At 45.6% G+C, this 24611-nt stretch overlaps 1 protein-coding gene across 2 annotated transcripts in view; it reads right to left on the bottom strand.

Annotated features, from left to right (window-relative positions):
* The window catches only part of Sh3rf1 (SH3 domain containing ring finger 1), a 170327-nt gene that overhangs the window by 10565 nt on the left and 135151 nt on the right, over positions 1 to 24611 (bottom strand). The window contains exons 7-11 of one of the 2 annotated variants that reach the window (XM_052162506.1): positions 17912 to 18096; positions 16193 to 16375; positions 12644 to 12903; positions 10990 to 11348; positions 1258 to 1610 (exon numbers count right to left, since the gene is read on the bottom strand). In XM_052162506.1, the coding sequence (XP_052018466.1) occupies positions 1258 to 1610; positions 10990 to 11348; positions 12644 to 12903; positions 16193 to 16375; positions 17912 to 18096 (1340 nt within the window). The remainder of the gene's footprint in view (positions 1 to 1257; positions 1611 to 10989; positions 11349 to 12643; positions 12904 to 16192; positions 16376 to 17911; positions 18097 to 24611) is intronic. The other variant, XM_052162507.1, reaches the window with a different exon arrangement.

The following is a 24611-nucleotide window of genomic DNA, read 5'->3' as shown; positions in this document are numbered from 1 at the left end:
CAATGAGGAAATGTAAGCTGAATTAACCCTTTCCTCCCCATCTTGCTTCTTGGCCATGATTTTTGTGCAGGAATAGAAACTCTGACTAAGACAGATGTGTGCACATGAATGCAGGTAACGAAAAGAGGCCAGGGGGCCACAATTGCCCTGCGACTGGGGACTGAACTTGGGCCCTGTGCAAGAACAGTGTATGCTTTTAGCTGCTGAGTCATCTCTCCAGCCTAAACCATTTTAAATGACCATTTCCTAGCAAAGCCACAAGTCAGGCATGGTGGCACACAGCAAGAGCACTAGCCACTTGGCCAGCTGAGATGGAAGGACTCTGCCTGAAAATTCAGGAGTTTGAGTCCAGCCAGGGCAACATGAGGACACTACCACTGTCACCAGCTCAACAACAGAGAGAATGCCAACCAAAGGGAACATGTCTATAGACTGGAAGTTTATCTTCTAAAGTTCAAGTCTAAAGGGAACAGCGTGTATAGAAAGAGCCAAGCAGGTAACGCTTACATGTTTACGTTAGACGGAAAACAACAGAAATTTGAATGTACTGCATGCTGCTTCCTAGGGTAATGAGTAGCAGTGAATTTTCCAGTTTTCATCCTGGTAGATACATGTCTTATTATGTTTTCTTCCCTAACACAACCCTAGACCCCCACGACTGCATGACACAGAACCCCCATTTGTAAGCACCATTCCAAGCCAAAAATCGCTCTGAAAGTACTTATCATCCTGCATATAAGAACCAAGAGTCATCGGAACCTACACTGTCTTCTTCTGCCTCAGGAAGCAAGAAAAAAAAACCTCTCTGGGTGGGTGCTTTATCTCCAGTAGGTACCAGTGTAAGCTCAGAAAAGACATAGGATTCCAGTGGCTATCAACCTTTGGGTCCTGACCCCTGAACAACTGATTCATACAGTAGCAAAATTACAGTTATGAAGTGGTAACAACACTTTATGGGTGCAGGTTACCACAGCATGAGGAACTGTGTTAAAGGGTCCCAGCATTAGGAAGGCTGGGGACCACTGGCTTAGAACCTTAGTGATTGATAGATAGATACCATGTGACTATGAATTAAGTGTTAACTAAGGGAAAACAGTGGTGTGTTGGTACGTAACAAAAAAAGAAAGCCTGAGCTATTTTATCATTGACCAATCAGGCTGGAAATTTTACGATGCCATAGAAAATGATCTTCTAGATCGGGATACAAATTCTAGCCTTAAGTTTGCTATGTACACCTTAGCTCTCTCTCAGACTCACCTTTCACAAACCACAGGCCTGGCCTCATTCATGACCGGACCCAGGGAGGAGCAGGCCTGGCGGGGCGGCGGAGCGATGGGCACTGCGGAGTCCAGGGAGCTTGTCTTGCGGTGGAAAGCATCCTGTGCTAAGGCTGCTGTCCCGGCGGCCACTGGACCATCCGCTTCCGTGGGGCAGGACCCCACTCTGCCGTGGCCTCCCCCTAGCGACAACTCAGGACCCACGGCTCCCTGCAAAGGAGCCTCCGCTGCCCCCAGCTCCACATCCAGGGTAGGTGATGCTGGAGGGGAGACTCGCGGCTTTCGTTTGGTGGAGGCACCAGAGAGTAGCTTGAGAAGGCCCTTTTTTTCTTTCTGGAAACAAACAAACAAACAAACATGGATATTAGTTGGAGATCGGCAGCTGTGTTGCTCCTGTAGTCTCCAAGGCACGCCGACGCACTTTCTGATTGCATCATGGCCAGTCATGACCGTGACTGGGTAGCCTTCCTGCGACTTTACCCTGACCTTTGGCTTACTGCTTCTCCCTTTCTCGTCTGCCTGCTTCTGTTTGTGTTGGAAATTCTCTTGTTCCTTACTATCTTCTACTGGGGCAGCAAGATAAAACAGATTAAAAAGATGTAAAACAAAAAAAAATTTTTTTTAAATCAATTTGTATTTTACTTTGATAGAAGTACAAGTAGCCAGTGAGATGGCTCAGGGGGTAAGGGAGCGTGGTGCCAGGTTGGCAGACCTGAATTCAATCCCCACACTCTGTGTGGCAGAGAGAGAACCAAGAACAACCGGCTGTCCTCTGACACCACACAGGCGCGCGCGACCACACACACACACACACACACACACACACACAAACTCAATCAATAGAATAATGAAAGCACAAATAGATACTGAAGAATAAGGTGGAGATTTCAGATTGTGCATTTAATTTCTGCAAATACTGCCTGTCCTCTGATTATTGCTAGGGGAGCCAATTGTATACTGGGTTAAATGCAAGCCTGGTAATACTTGACTCCGTGTCAACACGCAGGAACCTTATCATTCTCAGGAAAGATGCCCTGAGCAGAGTCAAGGGCTCCAGTACTTCTTACATGTCACCGCCTTGATTAAATGTAACCAGTCACAGCGACAGGAGGCAAACCATTCCTACTGTGAAAGCAGCTCCTGATTGCAAACCCTGAGACAACGCCACAGGATTCTAAGGAAAGCTTCAGGGCAGGGACATCTTTAAGTCTTCCTTCCCCCCTCCTCTCTCTCCCTTTTCTCTTTCTTTCTGCAAGCAAATGTACAAATTAGAGTCCTCCCCGACACCACCTCAATGCTCCAAAAACCATAACCTGAATGTCTCTTTTGACACTTTGCTTTTTTGCTCTAAAAAAAAAAAAAAAAGTCAGCTGTTGCGCCTAGTCTATTCTCAAAACCTGCCATGATCTTTCCCAGTCACCAGGCTTAACACTGTCATGGTCAAATCTCTGAAATCGTCTCACTCAGACGTCAGTGATGGATAAGTCCTCGGAATGGAAGCACTGGACACGCCTCACAGAGGTGTGTTTCTTTAGGATTAAAGTCCGTTAAGAGAAACTCGGAGTGAGGGCTCCAAAACAGACAGGCAGAGCCCAGGGAATTCTTCATAATATGAGTTAGTCTGACCCAATAAAAATCCCCTCGGGGAAGGGATTTCTATCTACAATAACACAGCTCCACTAAAGATAGAACGGCATAAAACAGGAGGAGCCTAGAGCAGTCATTTATCTGACGGTGAGCACGGATCCCTGAGATACCGCAGTCTCCATTTATAAATACCGCTCAGAGTGTGTGGTGCTCTATGGGCTGAAAATAGGAAAATAGGGAGATGCTGGGAGTGGTTGCTAGGGTCATCTCCTAGCCTTCTCAAGATAGGCAACAGATAAGCAGAGCCCATGCCTCTCCTTAACCCATGGGGGGAGGGGTAGGGGAAGGGATGGGGGGTGAGGGGGCACAGGGATGTTGGGGGAGGGGGACCTCAGCTCATCTTGCTGCATTTTTCTTCTCTCTTATTGAATGTTGCATTGCTGGAGAGTCAACAGTGCACACTGCAATAAAGGACTCTACAGACTCAGACTCCCAGCTTGGGTGTAATGACAAGACTGTGCTCACCTCTGTATCTCCTTCATTGCCTGGGACAAGGTAGGGCACCACTGAACTGGGGAGGCCCAAGAAAATACTTGAAGGGAGTAACATGAAGGGAGGAATGGATAGTAGTCACTGAGCACACCTGGAATGGATGATTCGGGTTTCCCCGAATCCAGAGGAAATAAAACCGAGGACGGTAACACAGCCTGATCTCCAATTCTGTGGCTACACTTCTCTTGTGGGGCATCTGTGCTGGGAAAGAGCGGGCTGTCTGATAGCCCCCACTTCTGAGGTTGCCAGATGCAGCATGCGGCAATTTCTGTCATGATATGAGAAATCACCGCCTAATCCCTGGAGCCCATAGATTGGCTGAGAACATCAAGTCCATTGATCAATTACAACCTCCGCGAGGCCACAGCTAAAGATGCTGTTTAAAAGCTCAAATCTGGGCACTCAAAAGAGTATCAGAGAAGTGACTGTGCGCTCAGGGGGCAGCTTCTAAAGTGATTAAGAAGAAAGATGACTTGGTTCATTGAAAATGATTAAACACATTAAACACAACTTGCCTTAATGACTTCTAAGGGATATGTTATCATCATCAAGCAACGCTGACTGCCCATGGAGCAGAAGGCGGACGATTAGGCATCGTGGTAGGGTGCAGAAGGTTGGGGGTAGGGATGTCAACACACAAAAGATGAGGCCCTAGTTCCAAGGAGCTGTGCTATTTATAATGCATTCTGATGCTTTCTCTATTAGAAGAACAATGTGCCACTTGAGAGAGATAATTTTGCAAGTTCAGACACTTACTATCTAAGGACACCTTTGCTTATTTTAAAAAATCCAACAGCAGAAATGAAAAACATGAAAGGATTAATAGTTTACACTTGGGTAAAGTGGTTTAGAAAAAAACAATGCTAGCATATATAAAAATGGGGCATCTCTCTCACCAAGCACCTCAATAGCTCATCTCCATAGGTGTTCTGTTCCTAGGTGAAATGATGTTTTTAGAATCACTTCAGATTTGGTGATTTAAACGATCACAGGGTGGTGGTGGGGCATGCCTTTAATCCCAGCACTTGGGAAGCAGAAACAGGCAGATCTCTGAGTTCAAGGCTAGCCTGATCTATGGAGCAAGTTTTAGCACAGGTAAGGCTACTTAGAGAAACAGTCTCAAAAAAACAAAACAAAAAAAACCAAAACCAACCAACCAAACAAACACCCAACCCAAACCAACCAACCAAACAATAAATACTATCAAGTTAAAAAAAAAAGTATCTGGATAAAAAACCTATTAGAGTTACTTTTCTATGTGCAATGTTTTCTAGTTGGATTTGGTGATACACTCATATAACCCCATCTACTTGGGAGACTGACACAAGAAGATCCTAAGGAGGTTACAGGCCTGCTCCAATTTAGCCTCAAAACAAAAAAACTGACTGCTTTCTGGGGAAACAGCTGAGTTAGCAAAGTGCTGGTCACACAGGCATGAGGATCTATCTGAGCACAGCCCTTAGAACTTACAAAACAACTAGAGCACAGGAGCCTGGGGTGGGGGTGGGGCGAAGGCTGCCGGATCTCTGAAGCTTCAGGGCCAACCTAGCCCTTCAACGTGCTCTGTGTGCACCAGCCTTCACATCTCAAAAACAAGGCTCTTGGACACCAGTTCTCAGCCTTTCTAATGATGTGAGCCCTTAATACAGTTCCTCATGCTGCGGCGACCCCCAACCATAAAGTTATTCACTGCTACTTCATAACTGTCATTTTGCTGCTGTTATGATTCATAACGCAACATTATCTGATATGTGACCCATGCAAAAAGGCTTTCTGACCCCTAAGAGGGTCGAGACCCATAGGTGAAGAACAGCTGCTCTTGAGGAACAGCATTGGAGACTGATGCCTGGCCTCCACCTGTATACAAAATGTACACACACACACACACACACACACACACACACACACACACACACGCACACGCACAGCATACAAAATAAAAACAAGCTTAGTACTCAATAGAGCACTTTCCTGACATGTGACAAGTGCTGGGCCTAATTCTTCATTCCTTCCTTCCTTCCTTCCTTCCTTCCTTCCTTCCTTCCTTCCTTCATTATTTTTAAGGAACATGGAGACATTAGCAAGCGTCTTCTTGGGCCCACAGGTCCAATTTATATACTAGTTTTCTAATATGCTAGAGTCATTGTCCTTAGGTAGGAATCTCAAAATATTAAGTCATGTGGTTAAAAGTAATCACTCATCTTTGAGCTAATATTTCTGAGGCTCCAACACGAAGCTGGAATGAGATGTGTCTAGGACAGTTTGTATATACCAGCAGCGACAAGCGTGGCTGTACAACAGGTCCTCTGCCCAAGAACCAAGCAGGGGAAGGCATGAGGGCTGGGGTCGGACAGGGTTCTTGAAGGAAGCTTCCTGAAATTCTAGAGATGATTAAACACCACCTGTTTCAAGAGTCTTGTTAACTGCTATCAGGAGGATTTCCATATTTAGTCTCACAGCAACCCGATGAGGTAGGAATTAATTATTCCTGTAGCCCGAAGCTCTGAAAGCTTCCCTGAAATCACGCAAGCAAGGGGGTGGAAACGAGATTCTATTCTGCAGAATGGTAAGAGTAGACATAGCTCCCCCTCTGCCTGCCTGTTTGTGTCTGTCTGTCTGTCTGTCTGTCTTTTCCTCTGCCTCCCTCTCCTCACTCGACACCCCCTTTCTTTCCCACATCTCCTAGCTGAACTCTATGCAGACAGGCATCCTGATGACCAGGTCTGGATCCCAGCTATCAGCAAGAGCAGAGACCGTGAATGCGGCCATTTATAGATCCCCAAGAACATTTCCTAACAAAACATGCAGATGAGCTTGGTTTTGACAGTGAAATGAAGCTGGAAGTGGAAAAAAAAATCATTGGAGCAAAGAAATAACCAGGAAAGAAGCCAGAGAAGAGGCCAGAGAGGGCAAAAAAGATGGGCTCTTCTACATGAGGATTACAGGAGAGGCCTTCAAACATAAGTCTGCATCAAGAAGCCTCAAGTCTTAGTAAGGGAGACAATCACCAGGATCCAGGGGGCTTGAAGGAGCTGCGGCACTAAATGGAGTCTGTGAGCTCACTCCTAGAAGTGTCCAGACACTGGAGATATTGCTCAGTTGCTGAGAGGTCTTGCTGTACGGCCCCGAGTTTGAACCCCCAGCTCCCAGGCAGACAGCTGGGTATGGCTGGGCATTCTGCCATCACTGGAGATGGAAGACAGCTGAAACCCAAGAAGTGAGTTCAGACAGAGCTGTAAAGTTGGTGACTACGGAGGAAATCAGGACTAACAATGACAGGGCCAGGATTTCAAATAGGGAATAACGGAGGTAATATTTAAAAGTACAGTTCACAAGCTTATCATCAAATAAAGTAAATAAACCAAAGACAGCTAGGGTTTTGGCCCTGGGACAAAATACAGCTTTCTCATTTCCCTGAGTCTCTGTGGGAGAGGACTCCCAGATGAATTACTAGTCAAAAGAACTGACCCAGTTAGGAGTATGCAAGGAGACCAGGAAATACATCCAAGAGTTATTCATACAGTGGCATCCCAGTCACGGTCCACTGACAATCTGGATACGGCAAGCCATACCCTCCGAGGCAACAGCTTGCCCCACACTGCCTGTGGATGCCGATGACACAGGAAGATGAAGGAAGACATGGCCAGAGGGTACCATACTGCTCTACCCAGAGCTCGGTCCCAAGGGACCCACATACCATCTCCATCCCACCTTCCCTTTGATTCTCTACAGTTTAAGCCACAAGAAGCAGAGGCAACTGCACCTCTGTCTCTAATTCTCATCTACTGAGAACTGCAGTTGTGACTATTCGAACAATGGGGGTGGGGGGGTTTAAGGAGAAACCAGACAGGAGAGATTCAGAAATTCTAAGAACTTAGAAGAAGAAAGTACTCCCCCAGAGAAGCTTGTGATAAAGTTTAAAAGAACCGATTTTTAAAAAGTTTAAAGAAAGTGTATGCCTCGCCTCCATTCAAAGGGGGGAATGTTGGATTGGAGGACCCTCAGAATGGAATTCTACAATTGCAAATTATCCTGCAGATGAAAACGGAAAGGTCTCTGAAGGACCTGGTGTGAGCCCCCCCCCCCCCAGGAGTGGGATAATGGGATCCAAGTCTTAAAGGCTTCATCCAAAAAGATCAAGGGAAAACTCTGTCACAAAGGACGCAGCACGGCCCACTGCAACGCAAAAAGGCTAAAAATCTGAATGAGCTTGAACTTCCCAAAATTCTAAGGAAAAAAAATATTAAAAGGGCTATTTTACGGTTATATTTGAAACAAAAAGAACACAGACCTCCTGTCTGGGGTGAACAGCGGCTCTTAGCTAGGAGGACGAAAGAGAAGGCAAATCTCTGTACTGGAAGGGATGAGCAAACCCTGACACGGAAGAAGGGACGGGATCAGGACAGAGTCACCGCCACACAAAGCAAGCTAACAGCGGAAGTGCAAATTAAATGATTTCTGAGCAGTTTAGGCGAAACTGGAATCAGGGTCAATTCAATAGGCAAAGAAACGTATGCTTAGCTCCAATTTTCAAAAGAAGATGAGGTGTTGCCAGAAGATGTTTTTTTGGGGGGTGGATGGGTTGTCCTCTGTGGTTGCTGCATGACACCAGGGCAATTGGGTCCCCCCACCCTTTGGGATTCTTACTTTCATTAGGAAAAGAATTTAAGAAGTGACTTTAACAGAGGACTGAAGGCAACTATTTTAGAGATGGAAAGAAAACACAGGCAGACCAGTGTTAGCCATCCCTCTCCACACACACACACACACACACACACACACACACACACACACACACAGTCCCCGCAGCTGCCTGGCGGGAAGAAGGGTACGGTGGACAAGTAGCTCAAGCCAGGGAAGGAAGCTTTAGAGAAAAATAAGAAAGCCGGATGGATCACAGAATGCATACTTAGAAAGAAGAGAGAGAAAAACCAAGGAGGAAAAGCTGGGCCTTTGTGGGATAGAAAGGGCGGCAGGCCCAGACTGCCGTAACCTCACCACAGACTGCAGAAACCATGCTAGGAGGCTGGGATGGAAAAGTAACAGTGTCTCACTACCAGAATTATTATCTCATCTAACTCTTTATGGTGACTTAGGGGGAACCCACCTTCCTAGGGGTGGTCTCTTGACCCGCCCAGTTAGAAAGTTAGGACTCCACACAGACTGAAGATTCTGTTTCTTGACCAGAATTATTATTATTTTTTAAAAAGTGGTCCTTTATAGCTGCTCTAAAGCAATTTGCAGACCATCTGGGAAATTCTTGGATGGCATTAAAGGAAGTTTTACAAGCACTTCAAGGGCGGATATGACACTCTAAGGACAGAAGCTTCCAGAAGACTTTACTACCAATAAATAACAGAAGTGTCGTGACAATGATCAGATCTCGGTGTGGCACCTGGCCACATCTCCCTTGATATGATGACGTGGGCCCAGCTATATACTTCAGCCTTAAGGACGCATGTCTGTGCAAGTTTACCGAATCACAGAATCACCGAATGAATAGCATCCAGAAGTGTCTACGCTGAATCTGGGGCAGGTTTAAGAGGCGGAAATTTGAAATCTGTGATAAGAGGAATTCGTGAAAACCTCAGAAAGCACAGTTCTCGGTTCTGAAAATACCTCGGGAGACGTTCTAGGGGGCTCTTAAGATGAAGGGAGGACACAGCTCTCTCTACATCTGCTCTACGGACTTCCGATATGTGAAGAACTGACTGCAGAGGGAAGACTGTCATCTGGAGACACAGGACTTGGAATCACCACTGTGTCCTAAAAGCAGACAGAGGCCATTTTTCACCGATGGACAGTAAAGGCGGTGACAACGTCTTATCCGAGTGGCTACCAAAATAAGTTACTTCAAACTTTGTGGGGAGAAGGAACCAGATCCTAAAATCAAGATGTTGTAGGGAGACCGTCCGTCTACGGACATGGAGGGGGCAGAGCCTGGCTCCTGGCCTCTGTTTCTTGGCCTTCTGCAACCCATGGTTTGTGTCATTTGACCTGCGAGCTACCTATCTCTATCTCAAGTGCCCCGGCCTTCTTGTCCTTGCAGGAAGATTCCCATACTGAACACAGGGCCCACCCAAAAGGATAGGTCCTCATCAGCATAATCCTTTTTGCAAGTAAGGAAGCAGTAAGGGCGGGTCCTAGAACAGCAGGAGGACATCTTTGAGGGCCCCTATTTGTCTCCCTACTGGTACCTGTCACTGCATTCTCTTAACGGACTGAAGAGCCCCGTTCTAAGTGGCCAAGGACACTGTGCCCAGGCCCGAACATTTCAAACTATTAGGATTATTCTCTGAAAACACAAAGTAGAACGTGTCTATCTGAGTACAAGTTTAACATAGTTAATGATAAACACAGAGCAGATAGCAATCATCTTGAAAGTTAATGTGAATAGTTAGTTGAATATTAACTTGTCAGCAGGCTCTAAAGTTTATGTCCTTATAAAGGTCTGTTTACAGGCGTCTCTAGCCATTTAAGTGGAGCAACATACATCACCACCAAAGCCAGGTGGCCCGGAGCCCTGGAGCACGGCTTTGTGGGAAGCACGCGGAACACAGAGCGGAAAGTCACGGCTGTGGCACAACCACCCAGACTTTATCCACGCTTAATCACCATCAATTTTATTCTCTTGTGCCAACCACCTGTCTCCAAACCAAAGCACAGGGACGGTTTTCAAAATGGCTTCCGACTGTATTTACTTAAAGCCAGGTCCCAAGGGAAAGATGAGGTCTTCCCTATAGTTCAGGTGCTATCTCTCAAGGAACCCTGCTGATCTGTGGTTGAAAGTACTGTACAAGTAACTGTTTGTTCCCCCTTCCCTTCTCCTGCTCGCTTCGGCCCCTACAAGTAACTTTTTAAAATTTGTACTCTTATCTTTTAGTTTGTGTGTGTGTGTGTGTGCGTGCATATGAGTACAATGTCAAGAGAAATCAGAAGAGAACATTAGATCCCCTGGGACTGGCGTTCCAAGCAGTTGTGAGCTCTGAGTGTGAGCACCGGGAAGTGATCTTGGGTCCCGTGTAAGCACAGTAAGGCTCTAGTCTATATCTATACTGTTAACTACTGAGCCACTTCTCTAACCCCGAGAATAGCATTCTTGATGGACAGTTTCCAACCTCTCACCTGTCCAAAAACATTTGAAAGAGGAGTTGTCAAATAGCAAGAACACCGGACATGAAAACCGGAGGAGTTGTCAAATAACAAGAACACCGGACATGAAAACCGGAGGACAGCAAAGGAATAAAAGAGGAAGTTACTCGAAGAGACGAGATTCCTCCTTAAGGTTTGGAAAGCTTTAAGCTGAGTTGATGGAGTCCTATCACTGTAGTCTCCTTATTACCCTGTAGGGGGCCTGACCACCCAAGGGCATTAAAAATATAGAGAAGTATGCGATGGAGACATGAGGCTGGGGCAGTGCCCAGGTTTCTGCACCACCGTATTCCCGGCACGTGGCACATGAACTTGCCCAGGGTAAGAATCTAAAGGGCCGTGGAACATTGAGTCCTTTCACTGGCAAAAAAACAAACAAAACAAACAAAAACAAAACAACCCCAAAAGGAGGAGCTCTTACCTTACTGTCCTTGTCTGGCCTCCCAGCTGAACTGTTCCCGCATGCTGATGCAGCACTCTCAGGAGACGTGGGGAGTCCAGGGAGGATGGTCACTGTCCGAGCACTGGGCTCGGCCTCCAAAGCGGCAGTGGTCATGTTTGGGGAGGCCAGAGAAGCCCCTGCAGCGCAGGCCAGGGGGGCGTTGGTTCGATTGATGCTGACGGCAGCAACGTGGGCAGCAGGACCTGCCATTGGAGGCAGAGGTTGGGAGGCCAGAGTGTGGTGGGGCAGGCCCACGGATGCAGGACCAAGGCAGGCGGCGTTCTGGACCTGGATAGGAGTCACTGCTGCCGTGGGGCGTTCCTGGTTATGTGCTGCAACTGACGGGTGACAGGAAGAACATAGAAAGGGTCAATGGCCTAGTAAACACTCTTACCAAAATGTGAGTCATCTCACCATGCCAGATCATATTGAGAGGCAGCTACTGCCGTTTATTGTAATAAACAACAGAGGCAGGGATGCTTAAAACACTTAAGTCCTAGCTGGCTCTCTGGATGCTACTTTCCTTCCAGGTCAGCAGTTGAGGCCCCTGAGGACATGGAAGATACGCTGTCGCCATTCCCCAAAGCCCTTTAGTTATGGACAATAACTTCCCACAGCATTAGGGACCCAGGGCCAGTTTCTGATGGTCTGCCAACAAACCACGCCGGTCTGAAGTCCTTTACCTGCTATACATTTCCCCTCTCTCCTCTCTCTGACTACTTCACAATATTTCTCCACAATCTTTTGGATAGAACTCACAAGTATTCAGTTCATTCCACTGTTGTTACCCAAGACTCTTGGTAGGTTTTCAATGCTGCAGAATTGAGAAAGGCACCTGACTTCCCATCGAGTCTAAAATAGACCTGTGACTAAGTTCATCAAAAAAAAAAAAAAAAAAAAAAAAAAATTACCAGCACACTGCTTAGCAGAGAATCACACAGCAGTCACACAGCTAGGAAAAGTGAGATCAGAGGCAGGCCCTTGACGGCAGAAGTCATGTTTCAAGTCCCCAACTACTCACATTCTTAGGATCAGATTAATTCTTCTTATACCTCAGGTCTATTGCATTTGAACGAACGTGTAGCGTGTGCTTGGCCCAAAGCAGTTATAGAATGCCTGCTATGGTTTAGACATAAGGCATCCCTTAAAAAGCCTCATGTGTGGAAGGCTTGGTCGGAAGCTGATGGTGGTCCTGAGGGGTGACTGGATTATGAGGGTGCTAACTTCATCACTGGGCTACTAGGGGGCGGGACCTGATTAGAATAAGCAGGTCACCGAGGCACATCTTGGAATGTGTATCTTGCACTGGTCCTTTTAGTGTGCTTCATGGCCAACACAATGGCTGCCTCTCTGCCCCACCAAATGCTCTCCTTCTGGGATGCTCTCCATTCACCACAGACCTTCGGTGTTAGAGCCTGGCTACCAAATAATCTCTTTGTCACTCTTTGCTTGTCTCTGTCAGGGGTACCTGCCACAGTGGCGAAGAAATACTAGCAGTATGGTTTGCTAGTTTCTAGTTCAAAACGGTAGCAATTATTTTAAATTCATACCTAGTTTTCTCGACACCAGCCGTAACTGACCCGCTCAGTCACCCGAGCCCTCCTCCTGCATCCGAGGCCCATTCCCCTCTTACCTGTCCTCACAGCGTTGCGGGCCTGGTTGACTGTCATCTGCCCAGTCATGTGCAGCAGGACCTTCGCCTGAGGACTTGTCTGGATGTGAGCTGCTGACACCACAGCCGTGGGGACGACGCTGGGATTCCCAGCCACGCCGTTTCCTTGGGGCTTCTGGGTAGGCCCTCCCGCAGTGGAAGAACTGACCATAGTCACCCCGCGACTTGCCTGACCAGCAGTAGACATAGGGACTTTAGCTTGGGAGGCATTCGTCACTGCCCTGCCAAGACAGAAGCAGACAGCCCAATCTGTCAGCAAAGAGGGAGACTGAACAACGATGCAAGAAAAATGACTCCGAGCTTTAAAGCCTTTTAAAAGATGAATGGAGTTATTTTTACAAGACTTTAAGAACAGCGCATTCAAAGAAAGGATGGCCGAGACAGGGAACGGTCTCGGAACCATTTGAGTCACCAAACCACGCATCCTATCTGCCTAAGAATGCAGTTATTAGGGTTAGCTTCCCATTCTGTGGCCATGCAGCTCCACTGAATGTCAAAGCCATGAATTTTCCTGCTTCGTCCTGGGCAAGACCCACCTTCTGAATCGTATTGATCCTGCTTTGACCGTCTCACTGCCTCTAACATAGTACACAAGTGCCTGTAAACCAGTGATGTCTGTCTGTCTCTCATACACACTGCACATTCACTGCATATACACTCACACACACTCACACACACTCTCACATAGTCAGACATACTCATACACAAATTCACATACACTCATATATGAATGAACACCCCGCCACACACACACACACACACACACACACACACACACCCCGCACACAATTGGAATGGTCCTTTTGGCTTTTTTCTGATACTCTATCCCAGTCTCAAGTTCAAGACCCAACATAGACAAGTCAGTTATGAAGCATCACCTTAAGTTCAAGTTACACCTTATGACTTAATTTTTTTCACGAAGACTGCTTCCTCGTTTCCAGTTTTATTCTCCATAAACTGAATACAGCTTACCTCTTGATTACGGAATACGGTACGCATTTACTGCAATTTCTTGAGAATTTCATAAACACGTCAACATGCTTTTCCCAAACACATTCCCTTCGATCCCTCGCCGTATCCCATCCCTTTTCTCCCCCAACTTCATGTGCGGCTGTTGCTTTTTTTGTTTAAGCCCACTGAGCCCGTGGGGTACCACCGGTCATGTGCATGGGTGCAGGGCCACCGACAGCCTCCAGGGGCCACATCCTGAAGAAAACTGACCCCCTCTCTGGCAGTCCCCAATAGCCAATGGCTCCTCAGCTAAGGCTGGGGTTTCCTGAGAGCCTCGCCCATCCACGTTGGGATCTGAGCTGGCTTGATCTTCCGCATGCAGCCACAGAGCCACTGTGAGTCCACACATGCTGCCCTGCTGCAGACGCCCACTCCCAACATAAAAACCCTCCGGAGTTAAGGGCGGCGCACGAGAGCTCTTTTCTCCTCTTCCATCACTGTCCCAGCTATGGCGATCTAGTCAGCTCTACACACTGGCTTAGAGCTGAGTTTAATCAAGTATGGGAGCAGTTTTGTTTAGTGTATATTTTTAAATAGTATCAATTCACTTAAGTGGCAATTCTGCATATAGAAATTTTATAATGAATCCACAGTTGATACTTCATTATCAAGATTATCCTTCCACAATGGTGCATCACAGAGCAGCTGCTGTAAGCTAGCGTTTCTCCAGCGTTAAATGTGCAGAGACTTTTAACAGTTTGGTTTGGAATCTTGCAGAAAACGTGATCTTTCGTTAATTTCATTATTGTAATTTCATTATTTCATTCTGCATTATTGTATTTCTCTTGCTTAATATTATATATGTATTTCTATGTATGTCTTTATATTTATATATAAACACACTTAAATATATAAATAGGCATGTAAATATATATAAATAGGCATACATACACACACATACATATGCATATATATTGCCATTTTCTGGATATGTCAGATCCTGAATATATATTTTAACATGTACAGAAAAGATTTATATTGATTAAAAATCTGCAAGTCAAATTGAAGCTAACATTCTGTCACCATCTGCAACAATAGTGATTTTCATTTGATTAGGTTGCTGGCCGACCTATAAATCAAGGACAACGGCGGACAAGCATGTCAGTTCATTAAACTATTTGTTTAAAGTCAGGGAGGTTGGAGGCATGATTTAACATGGTTAGAGTGAATGGCTTATTAAGAGTCAGGGATCAAAATCTGGGGCAGTGCTAATGTCACGATAGGTCATTTGTTTCAGCCTCAATGACCAGAAGGTATCCTATCTTAAAAGAAAAATAGAGTTTAGTGTGCAGGGGAGTGTGTGCGTGTGCACAGCATGTGTGTGCAAGACACACATGAGGGTTTGTGAGCCTAAATGACATCGTGGGCAGTACTATTCTTTTTTGAGGGTGTCTTGCTTAGCTTTCACTATCAACCTGTTACAGCCTCAGCTGAGGGTCTGGCTTGTGGGCACACTATTCTCCTGGGCATGCAGTCCCGAGCTGTAAGACAAGATAGCTCAACTTACACCTGCCGACAAGCCAGCAAGCAGTATCGAGCACGGCTCCTGCAGGCTTCTTTGGCTGATGCTATGTGGAATAGCCACCAGGCCTGCCTTCAACTTTCCACAATATTAAACTGTGACTTGAAGCTGTAAGCAAACATAAGCCTTTTCCTCCCGTAAGCTGCTTTTGGTCAGCGTATTTTATCACAGAAGCGGGATGGATGCAAGAGGCTACCAGGGGAGAGCAGCGCCCTGCGTACGGCAGGGCTCAGCAGAATCCCTGGCCTGTATCCTCTGAATGCCAGCACCATCAACTGAGACACTCAAAAACACGTCCAAATGTTGACAAATGGCTCATAAGGAGCAAAACCATCTTCACTTAAAATTCACTTATGCCATATTTAAGGAAGATTTATTTGACTGTATTACAAAGATGAATTGCCAGAATTCAAAGGTAATAAATAATAATAATAAAAAAGTTAACGAAATAAAGACAGACTTAGCCAGTGTAGGTTTGAGCACTTCTTTACTAGGTGATCTCAGTCAAGTTATTTAGTCTCTTTCTGCCTCAGTTTCCCCATTTATTAACTGAGAGGATGATTAAAAACTACCTTAGAGAACTGAAGACCAGGAGTCAACAATGTCATGTTCAGGACTCTGCCTGTCTGGTGTATAGCAGACATGGCGCAGACATGCACACACTAATAACATAGTCTTTAATTTCTTTAGTAGAGAAATACTGAAAATGGAACAGTTGAGTCTTTTCACATAGAAATTAAAGCAGAGAGCTTACACCCCACTACATTTATTGGCAGGAACCTATAAGTTCCACACATATCCACATGAAAAGTGAACTAAGAATCTTGATATCGGAAGGAATTTTAGCAGATATGGATATGGATTTTACAAACCTTGGCTACACAACAAGTAATTATAATGCAAGCAGGGCTCTACACGAGAGGAAAAGCCTGGGAATGAACAAAGCACCTCTATCTAGAATGTAGAAAAGCGCTGACCTGGCATCGTACCTTGTGACAGGCGCCACGTAGTTGCCGGGGAACACGCCTATCTTGCTGGTGTGCATCGACGTCCCTTTGTACCAGCCGTCCTGACAACGCTCAAACACCAAAAACATCTCCCCTTTCCTCAGCTCCAGCTCATCTTCCTTCCGTGGAGAGTATGGATATATAGCAACATATCTAGAGTAGAAGGAAAAACATCAGGCTAGCAGGCAAACCCCAACACCTCCAAACGCTTGCTTGGTCTAAGGTCTTCAGTACGTTAAACACAGGTAGACAGGACATATAATCTTTTTTTGGTGTTGTTGGTTTTGTTTGTTCTTTCCAGACAGGGTTTCTCTGTATAGCCCTGGCTGTCCTGGAACTCACTCTGTAGAGCAGGCTGGCCTTGAACACAGAAATCCATTTGCCTCTGCCTCCCAAGTGCTGGGATTAAAGACGTGCGCCACCACTGCCTGGCAGGGCATACAATCTTAACTTGCAATCAGCTCTGGCAAGCCTCCATGGAAAGAAGTTTTGCTGTCTGCCCTTTAAATGCAGGTAGAGGCTTCTGATTTTTTTGTTTTTGTTTTTGTTTTTAAATGAAGAGTGCTCCTCCTCGTGTGGAAATGACTATCTTCATGTGCTATGAAAGAATTAATGCGGGGTTTCGAGAGTGCCTACCTTAGTGCTCTGGATTAGGAGCTCATTGGGGAAATGGAGCTGTTCAAACGACACTTGTTAGACTTGGGAGTGAGCCCCAGATGCGGGCGTAGGGCTTACAGTTCCACTGGGAAACACAATATGTCGCCTTCTACGCACACTGAACCCGCAGGCTCAGGCTGCACCAGCATTTCCGAGCTCAGCCGGGAAGCTGACTGCAATGGAGAAAATGAAAGGATCTCTAGGTTGTAGGGAGCACGAGAGGGCTGCCACGGGCAAGGTGTCTCCACACAGAGAGAGCAGGCAGGCGACTGACCCGCACCTCGGCCAGGGCTCTGAACCCTGCAGCGGCAGAGCCACGCAAAGCAGGTGCCTTCTCTCAGCGGCAAACTGCACAGGGCAACTGGACCTGCCTGGATTCGTCCTGCTAGGCACTTACAGCCCTCTCCATGCTTACTGCAGGGAGACCTGCCGAGTGTGGAATACCTTCCTGTTCTTTAAGATCAGTGGGGTCTCAACCTTGCTAATGCTACAACCATTTAAGACAGCTCCTGATGGAGTGTCTCCCCCCACCATAAAATTATCTTGTTGCTTGCTACCTTATTACTGTCATTTTGCAACTGCTATGAATCGTAATATAAATATCTAATATTTTGAGAATATACCTAATATAATCCAATAGATCTAATAATTTATAATATAATAAATATCTAATATTGAGAACTGATGCTTAAGATCTTGATACAAGAAAGAAAACTGAAGATAAAAAGGTTTCAATGGAGCTGTACAAAAGAACAGCAATTTTCCATGTAGGCGACCTATAAAAGAGAGAATAGAAATTTCTCTAAACTATGAAAGGCTTTTTCTCAGAGGGACAATCACCCACCAGGCTCACGTTAGGCTCCTTCTGTCTAAGTGTCTTACTAATTATGTGCATGGTCAGGTAGAAGTGTCCAGAATACAAGCCACTTGGCTGAGCCCTAAGCCTGTCAGCAGCTCCTATCAGACATGTGTTTCTTGGTCTCTGCTGTTCGAGACGAGTGTTTACACGGCAATAAAGACAGCCTCACTTACACACTGGGACGCGTCTGAGGCCGTAAATGTGCAATCTGGTCAGTGGGTCCCACCACAGGCCTGGGTCCCATTCCAGCGGCGGCGGCGGCAGCAGCAGCAGCAACAGCAGCAGTAGCGCCTGACGGTGTGGAGGCGAGTACAGTGGCAGCCAGGAGAGGGGGTGGGGGGAGAGGCGGATTCATAGTCTAAGACAGGGAAAGGAAAGATGGGGAGGGGACACACATGTCATTTATTTGTATCTTCACGAAAGGTTTTATAAGGGAAGGAGAATCAGAAACCCACCAGACAGAATCCATGCACAACAGAAGCAGCAGGTTACGTCACATGAAACACCCCTTTTAAAAGTCTATGTTAGGGCTGGAGAAATGGCTCAGCCGTTAAGAGCGCTGGCTACTCTTTGAGAGGTCCTGAGTTCAGTTCCCAGCAACCACATGGTGGCTCACAACCATCTGTAATAGGATCCAATGCCCTCTTCTGGTGTTGATAGCTACACGGTACTCATACAACTAAAACAAATAAATAAATGAACCTTAAAAAAAAGTTTATTTTAAAGTCACATCATTCTTCTTGGAAAACCAGTAAGCCTTGACAGGAAGGGGGAAAAATGAAATGACCATGTAGAAGTTTAAGATTAATAACACACGAACTGGAGAGATGGTTCAGCGGTTAAGAGCACTGACTGCTCTTCCAGATGTCTTGAGTTCGAATCCCAGGAACCACATGGTGACTCATAACCATCAGTAGTGAGATCTGATGCCCTCTTCTGGTATGTCTGAAGACAGCTACAGTGTACTTACATATAATAAATGAATAAATCTTTTTTAAAAAAATCATTTGTTAAGAAAAAAAAAGATTAATAACACATTGAAAGTACTGAACTGGGCCTGGAGTGATGGTTTAATGGTCAAGAGCACTGGCTGCTCTATCAGAAGGACCTAGGTGTGATTCCCGGCACCCACCTGGCAGCTCCCGCCCATCTATAAATCTAGGGCCACAAGATTCAGCACCGTCTTCTGGCTCAGACATGCACGTGGTACACAGATACACGGAGGCCAAGTATTCATATACAAACAATAAATAGTAATTGAATAAGAAGTACAGATTTGGATAAGAATTGAGAGACCTTCCAAAGGAAGTACTATAGCATCACATTGCTGGCTAGAATTGATTTTCTGCTGGGCTTTTGTAACCTGACATTTAAATACATCACACTGCCCTGGACCGCTGTATGATAAGCCAATTCTCCGGTTGATGCCTGGTCTTCCCAGAGCCCAAACCATAGCAAGCCATAGTCGCAAGACTACTGTGGCTTCTGTCACTTGTCCTCTTCTTCACTTGGCCAGTTTTTGAAACTTTGGATTATCAAGGCTGGTAATCTTTAACACGTACACCAGGGAGAAGGCACTGGGTCCTTTATGGGGAGGCACAGTCTAATGGTGTCCTGCCTACGGGACTCTGTGTCTTTGACAATCAATGGAGCAATTGTTACCTTCTGATCTACAAACCCCAGACCATTCTTCAGGGACTGTATACCGAAACTCCTGGGAAAACAGGTACACAAAGCCCGACTGAACCCCTACCTGGCCCTCCCCAAATCTTTGAACCACTCAAAGTAAAAACTGAATCCAGGAGAACGAGAGAGGCGGCAGAATTTACCTAGGAAGGCAGAGATATCTTCTATGCAGAGCAGGGTTCCAGTCATTATATTTCAAATGTTTGAAATGAAAATCGAATCCTATCAACATTTATCTATCAATAGTACATAGCTGTAGACACATTTCTAGACCTGTAACTGTTTGATGTGTTATGCTTAATTTTTTGCTAGCGTGGCTTTCGACGAGGCCTTTTCCACACAGCAACGGGCCATTGAGCACAGAAGTAAACGAGGCATGGAATCGCTTACATAGCCAGCTTGGACAGGACGGGCTGGTCAAAGAGTCACGAAGTCATGCTGCCCCCCACGCAAACAGGGCAGCACTGAGGTGCACCGTGTCTCCGGAATGCCATGCTCTGAGTGAGGCCCAGAGCCCCTGACTCTTTTAGAGGAGGGTCAAGCTTTCTTTCTGTTTGGCTCAGTTCCAGTGACAAGATAGAGAGAACTAAAGATACTCCAGGCAAAATAGTGAGAAGACACAATCTGAGCTGCAGTTCAAAGATAACGCCACATCAGAGGCTTACCGGGCGAGATGGGTCTACCCGCACACAGAGGAATACATGGGAAAATGGGGAACTAGGCCTCTTTGTCACTTCAAGCTTTCTAAACCCAGTCTCAAGACAGTGTGTCTATGGAAAGGAAGAAGGCAGAGGACATGTGTATAACAAGGAAATTCAACAACAACAACAAAAAAATTTAAAAAGAGCAACTGGGATAAATAATGTCTTAGAAAGAGGCAAAACCCCGCCAAACCAAGTATCTATTTATGGACCTGATTAAAGAAAAAACAGGCTTACATTTTAACAAAACATAATGAAAAGCCACAGCTTATTATAAAACAGTAGCCAAATGTCATTGCTTATAAAAGGAGAAGAGGGAGACATTGAGATATGGCAGAAAGGGGGACATTCAGACAGACAGACAGACAGACTCAAAGCTGGTGTCTAAGAGAAATACAGTCATCTCTCTCTGTGGCTGAAACAGAAGAGATGGTGTTTAGCAACACTAGGCACATTTTTTTTCTCCCTCTCTGTACAGAGTGAATGTGAGGGAATGACTGATTAAAATCAGAGTCCTCTCTGCTGCTTGGTCCTGTGGGCTGGGAAAATGACTGGCTCTCTGAATGTAGAGCTGTGATACAGCAGGAAGGTCTATAGATTGCTTTATAAACAGTCTCTGCTGCAAAAATCTAGCCCAGTAGAAGTTCAAAAGGTGATCCACCCTGCACTGTGCTGTGGGCCGTTTGCTATCTTGCAAAACCTGACACCTCTATAGAGAAGAACTACAACCTTTCATATACTCAGACCTCACCTGGAGACCTGCCTATTATACTGGAGTATGGGCCAGTAGAGGCATATACACTCGTTACCAGAAAAAAAAAAATACCTACAGGCCATTGGGTCACATACTGCTCATCAACACGGGACTCAGGAGTGGCTTGCCCATATGAAATGGCCAGGTTCTGTCCCCCTAAGGCAACTAACATTGCCTTTGAAACTAACAACGCAACTAACAATTGCGTTGAAATTATAGGCACACGTTCAAGAGACAATCAAGGGCCCCTTGGCTTTCCAATGTCTCTTATGTGTACCCTTCCTTACACACCCCACAGGAAACTCATTCCATAGGCCAACACCATGTAAAATCCCACAACCATCACGGCTGCTGCCCAATCACCTACTCTCCTCTCCCTACCTTCATCCCAACACATCAACATCCCTAACTGTTCTTTCCGGGATACAGAATCTCGGGTGCAAACTGGTCCAAGGGAGGCCAGGGTGCATGAGAGTGGTCATGGGACATCAACCGTTGCTATTTTTAGCTGTGTTGCTGTGTAGCTTACCGTTTCACATTTAATCTCTAAGAAAGAGGAGAGATTCCCATGCTAGTTAATTGTGTGGATTATGAGGTATCTCTATCCTTACAATAATTAGGAATGGTGTGTATGTTGCCTTCCCCAGTGCACAGAGCACAGGCAAAGGTCAGTAAGTGGAAGGCAGTGCTATAATTTAAGAGGTTTAGGATTCAGAGACTAACTTACACTTCTTTTAAGACTTATTTATTTATTTTATATATATGTGAGTACACTGTCGCTGTCTTCAGACACTGCAGAAGAGGGCATCAGGTCCCAATACAGATGGTTGTGAGATACCACGTGGGCGCTGGGAATTGAACTCAGGACCTCTGGAAGAGCAGTGTCATCTCTCCGGTTATTCTTCTTGAGACTACTGGCTCCCAGTTTTGCAGCCAGGAGGCAAGAGACCCTCCATGAACACTACGATTGTAAAAACACTCCGTGCTTCTCACTGCCTCTTCAGACAATACCATTTGGATCTAGAAGCTTCAATCCCTGAGATGCTAGAGTACTTTTCTGTTGTTGCTATGGAGGTCCAGAGCTAGGCAAGTTGGCTCCTGCCTGCAATCCCAGCACTGGGTAGGCCGAGGAGAAAAGCATCATGAGTTCAAGGCCAGCTTGAACAACATTGTGACTTAGGTCAACCTGGGCTACACAGCTAGACACTACCTTGAAAACTGAAACAGAGAATATATATAATAAAGAAAAACATTTGATCATATTGAGAGACCACTAACAATGAGCCTAGACACAGTGCAACTTAGAAAACTGTCAACCTTAAGATAGCACTCCTGTAGTCGGCTTCAAAGGCTGGCACTCCCTCCAGCTGCAAAGAAGATCACTCCCTCCAGCTGTAAGGGCAAGCACTCCCCTTGCTTCAAGGACCCATCCCCGCTCAGAGTAACTGTGTTTGCCCAAGATAACCTGTAACCTTCCGCTGAGCCATGAATTGCCGCTGATCTCCCCATTCCTTATGACATAGATCACAGCCTGAGCATCCCCTCCCCCTTTTTCTTTATGGTCTGTTTCTTTAAAAAAAAAAAAAAAAAAAAAACCAGCGGCAGCTGCTCGGGGGTCGAACTCCTCTGCCCCTGCTCAGGACACAGGAGCGGCCCAGTGTACTGGAGAATTAAACCTCATGCATTTGCGTCAAGTAAGGTCTCTTGTGAACTTTTTGGGGCATCGTCCTATCCCAAGACTTGAGTGAAGATTTCCCAGGATTCGGGAGTCTTTTAATATCTTACCCCTAATCCCGATTTTCAACTCTCCTGCCAAAGAGTCCCTTCTACATCCCAAAGCGCTGAGGTTTGTGTCACCACCCCTGCCCTACTTCTGACAATTCCTTGCTCCTGTTGGCAGAAGTGGTGGGTCCACTGACTACATATCACCTATCCCGAGACCTGACATCATGTAATGTTCTTTGGTTTTATTCATTTGCTTTTAGAGACAAGGCGTCATTAGCCCAGGCCTGCCTCCCTGTTGCTGAGAGTGAGCCTGCCCTGATCTTCCTGCCTTCATGGATGCACTGAATTGCAGCTGTACATTCCCACTTTAATATAGCACCGGGGTTGGAACCTGGGGTTTCATGTACGGTAGGATGTGATTATCCACAACCCTAATGTGTCTACACACACACACACACACACACACACACACACACAGCACTAAAGCACACACATATATGCAAACTAAATCTCAAAATCTAAGTACTTGGGAAGTAAAGGCAGGAGGATCAGAAGTTCAAGAATATCTTTAGCTATATAGTGAGTTTAAGGCCAGCCTGGGTTATGTGAGATACTGTCTTCAGCTATATGGTGAGTTTAAGGCCAGCCTGGGTTATGTGAGATACTGTCTTAAAAGGGAAGAGGGAGAAGAGAAAAAAAATTTAAACAGGGTTTCTAGACTTTTAGAAGCCTATTTGTAAGCTGCTGTGGGCAGTATTTGGCCTTTAACGTCGGGGCTGTCTCATGACATTTGCAGCTAAGCACACCACATGGTATCAGCAGTTACTAATCATGCATTGTATACATTCCTCTGCCCCAGCGCTGGAGATATAGAGCTAATATCGTCGGCTTCCTAATCCCACAAAACAAGTCAACAAGAAGAAAAAGAAGAAGCAAATATTATTAATAGGCTCTGGCCTGAATCAACAGCTGTGACACTCCTGTTCATGATGGAAGAGACGGAACATTCTCACTGTTGCGTGTGAAATGTTAGAGACATACGCTCATAAATACTCCATTCTGCATAACAGATTTAAAAGTCTCAATTTACGGAAAAAAAAAAAAGCACTGGAAGTAATTTACATTTCCTGTCCCAGGGGTGACATTTACTTCCTATACATCCATAACATAAAAAACCCGTTTTTGCTTTTATCCTACCAAGCTAATACTATTGCTATAATAGCAACATCTCCTGAAATCCTTCAGATTTTAAATAGAACCCTCGGCACGATTCACTGGAGGTACCAAGGGTCCGAGGGCCTCATGTGCTATTGAGAGTTTCCTGTGCAAAACCAACATTAAATCCACGGCATGGCTGCCAGCCTACCAGAGACTTTGAGATCTACTCCTCTCTCTGGATGACAGAAAAGCCTGTTTATAATTAGTTTTTCATTAAATGGAGCTGGCACGCAGCAGACAGTGTTTAATAAATCTCTCTTGCTTAATATGCAGTCTTTCTTATAAAAAAAAATCCTAGGATAAAAACGACTGAACATGAATTAATTTTATATGCTCTCTTGTGGCCTATTCCATTGATTTGCCCTTGAGTCAACCCCCAGCAAAGAACTGGCCATTTGCTATATTATAAACTTTTCAGCTCACGAGGGCTAAAACTCAGCCAGCCTTATATCTTTTACACTAATTAATTTTTCTAAAGTCAGCCTTCCCTTTCCCCCTTAAGACACGGAGTTAAGAATGCTCCCATGCACGAGATTCATCTGGAACGGAAATGCTCTGTGGTTATATGTGTTGGTGGGAAAGAAAAAGAAGTTGCTCCCCTGGAGATTAGGGGGCAGGAGGGGTTACGAAATTTGGCTTTAGTGAAACCTCTGTGGCTAACTGAGTCTTATGGAAACCACATTTAATACATGTTAACTAAAAATTCATCTTTTCCCTAGATGAATGGGGGCCATGTCTCCCTCACTAAGCAGCTATATCATCAAGGAAGCTGTAAGCTCCCAGGGAGCA

This window comes from Apodemus sylvaticus, chromosome 18, assembly GCF_947179515.1.
Source record: "Apodemus sylvaticus chromosome 18, mApoSyl1.1, whole genome shotgun sequence".
NCBI lineage: Eukaryota > Metazoa > Chordata > Mammalia > Rodentia > Muridae > Apodemus > Apodemus sylvaticus.
This window is presented reverse-complemented; position numbering and strand designations above follow the sequence as displayed.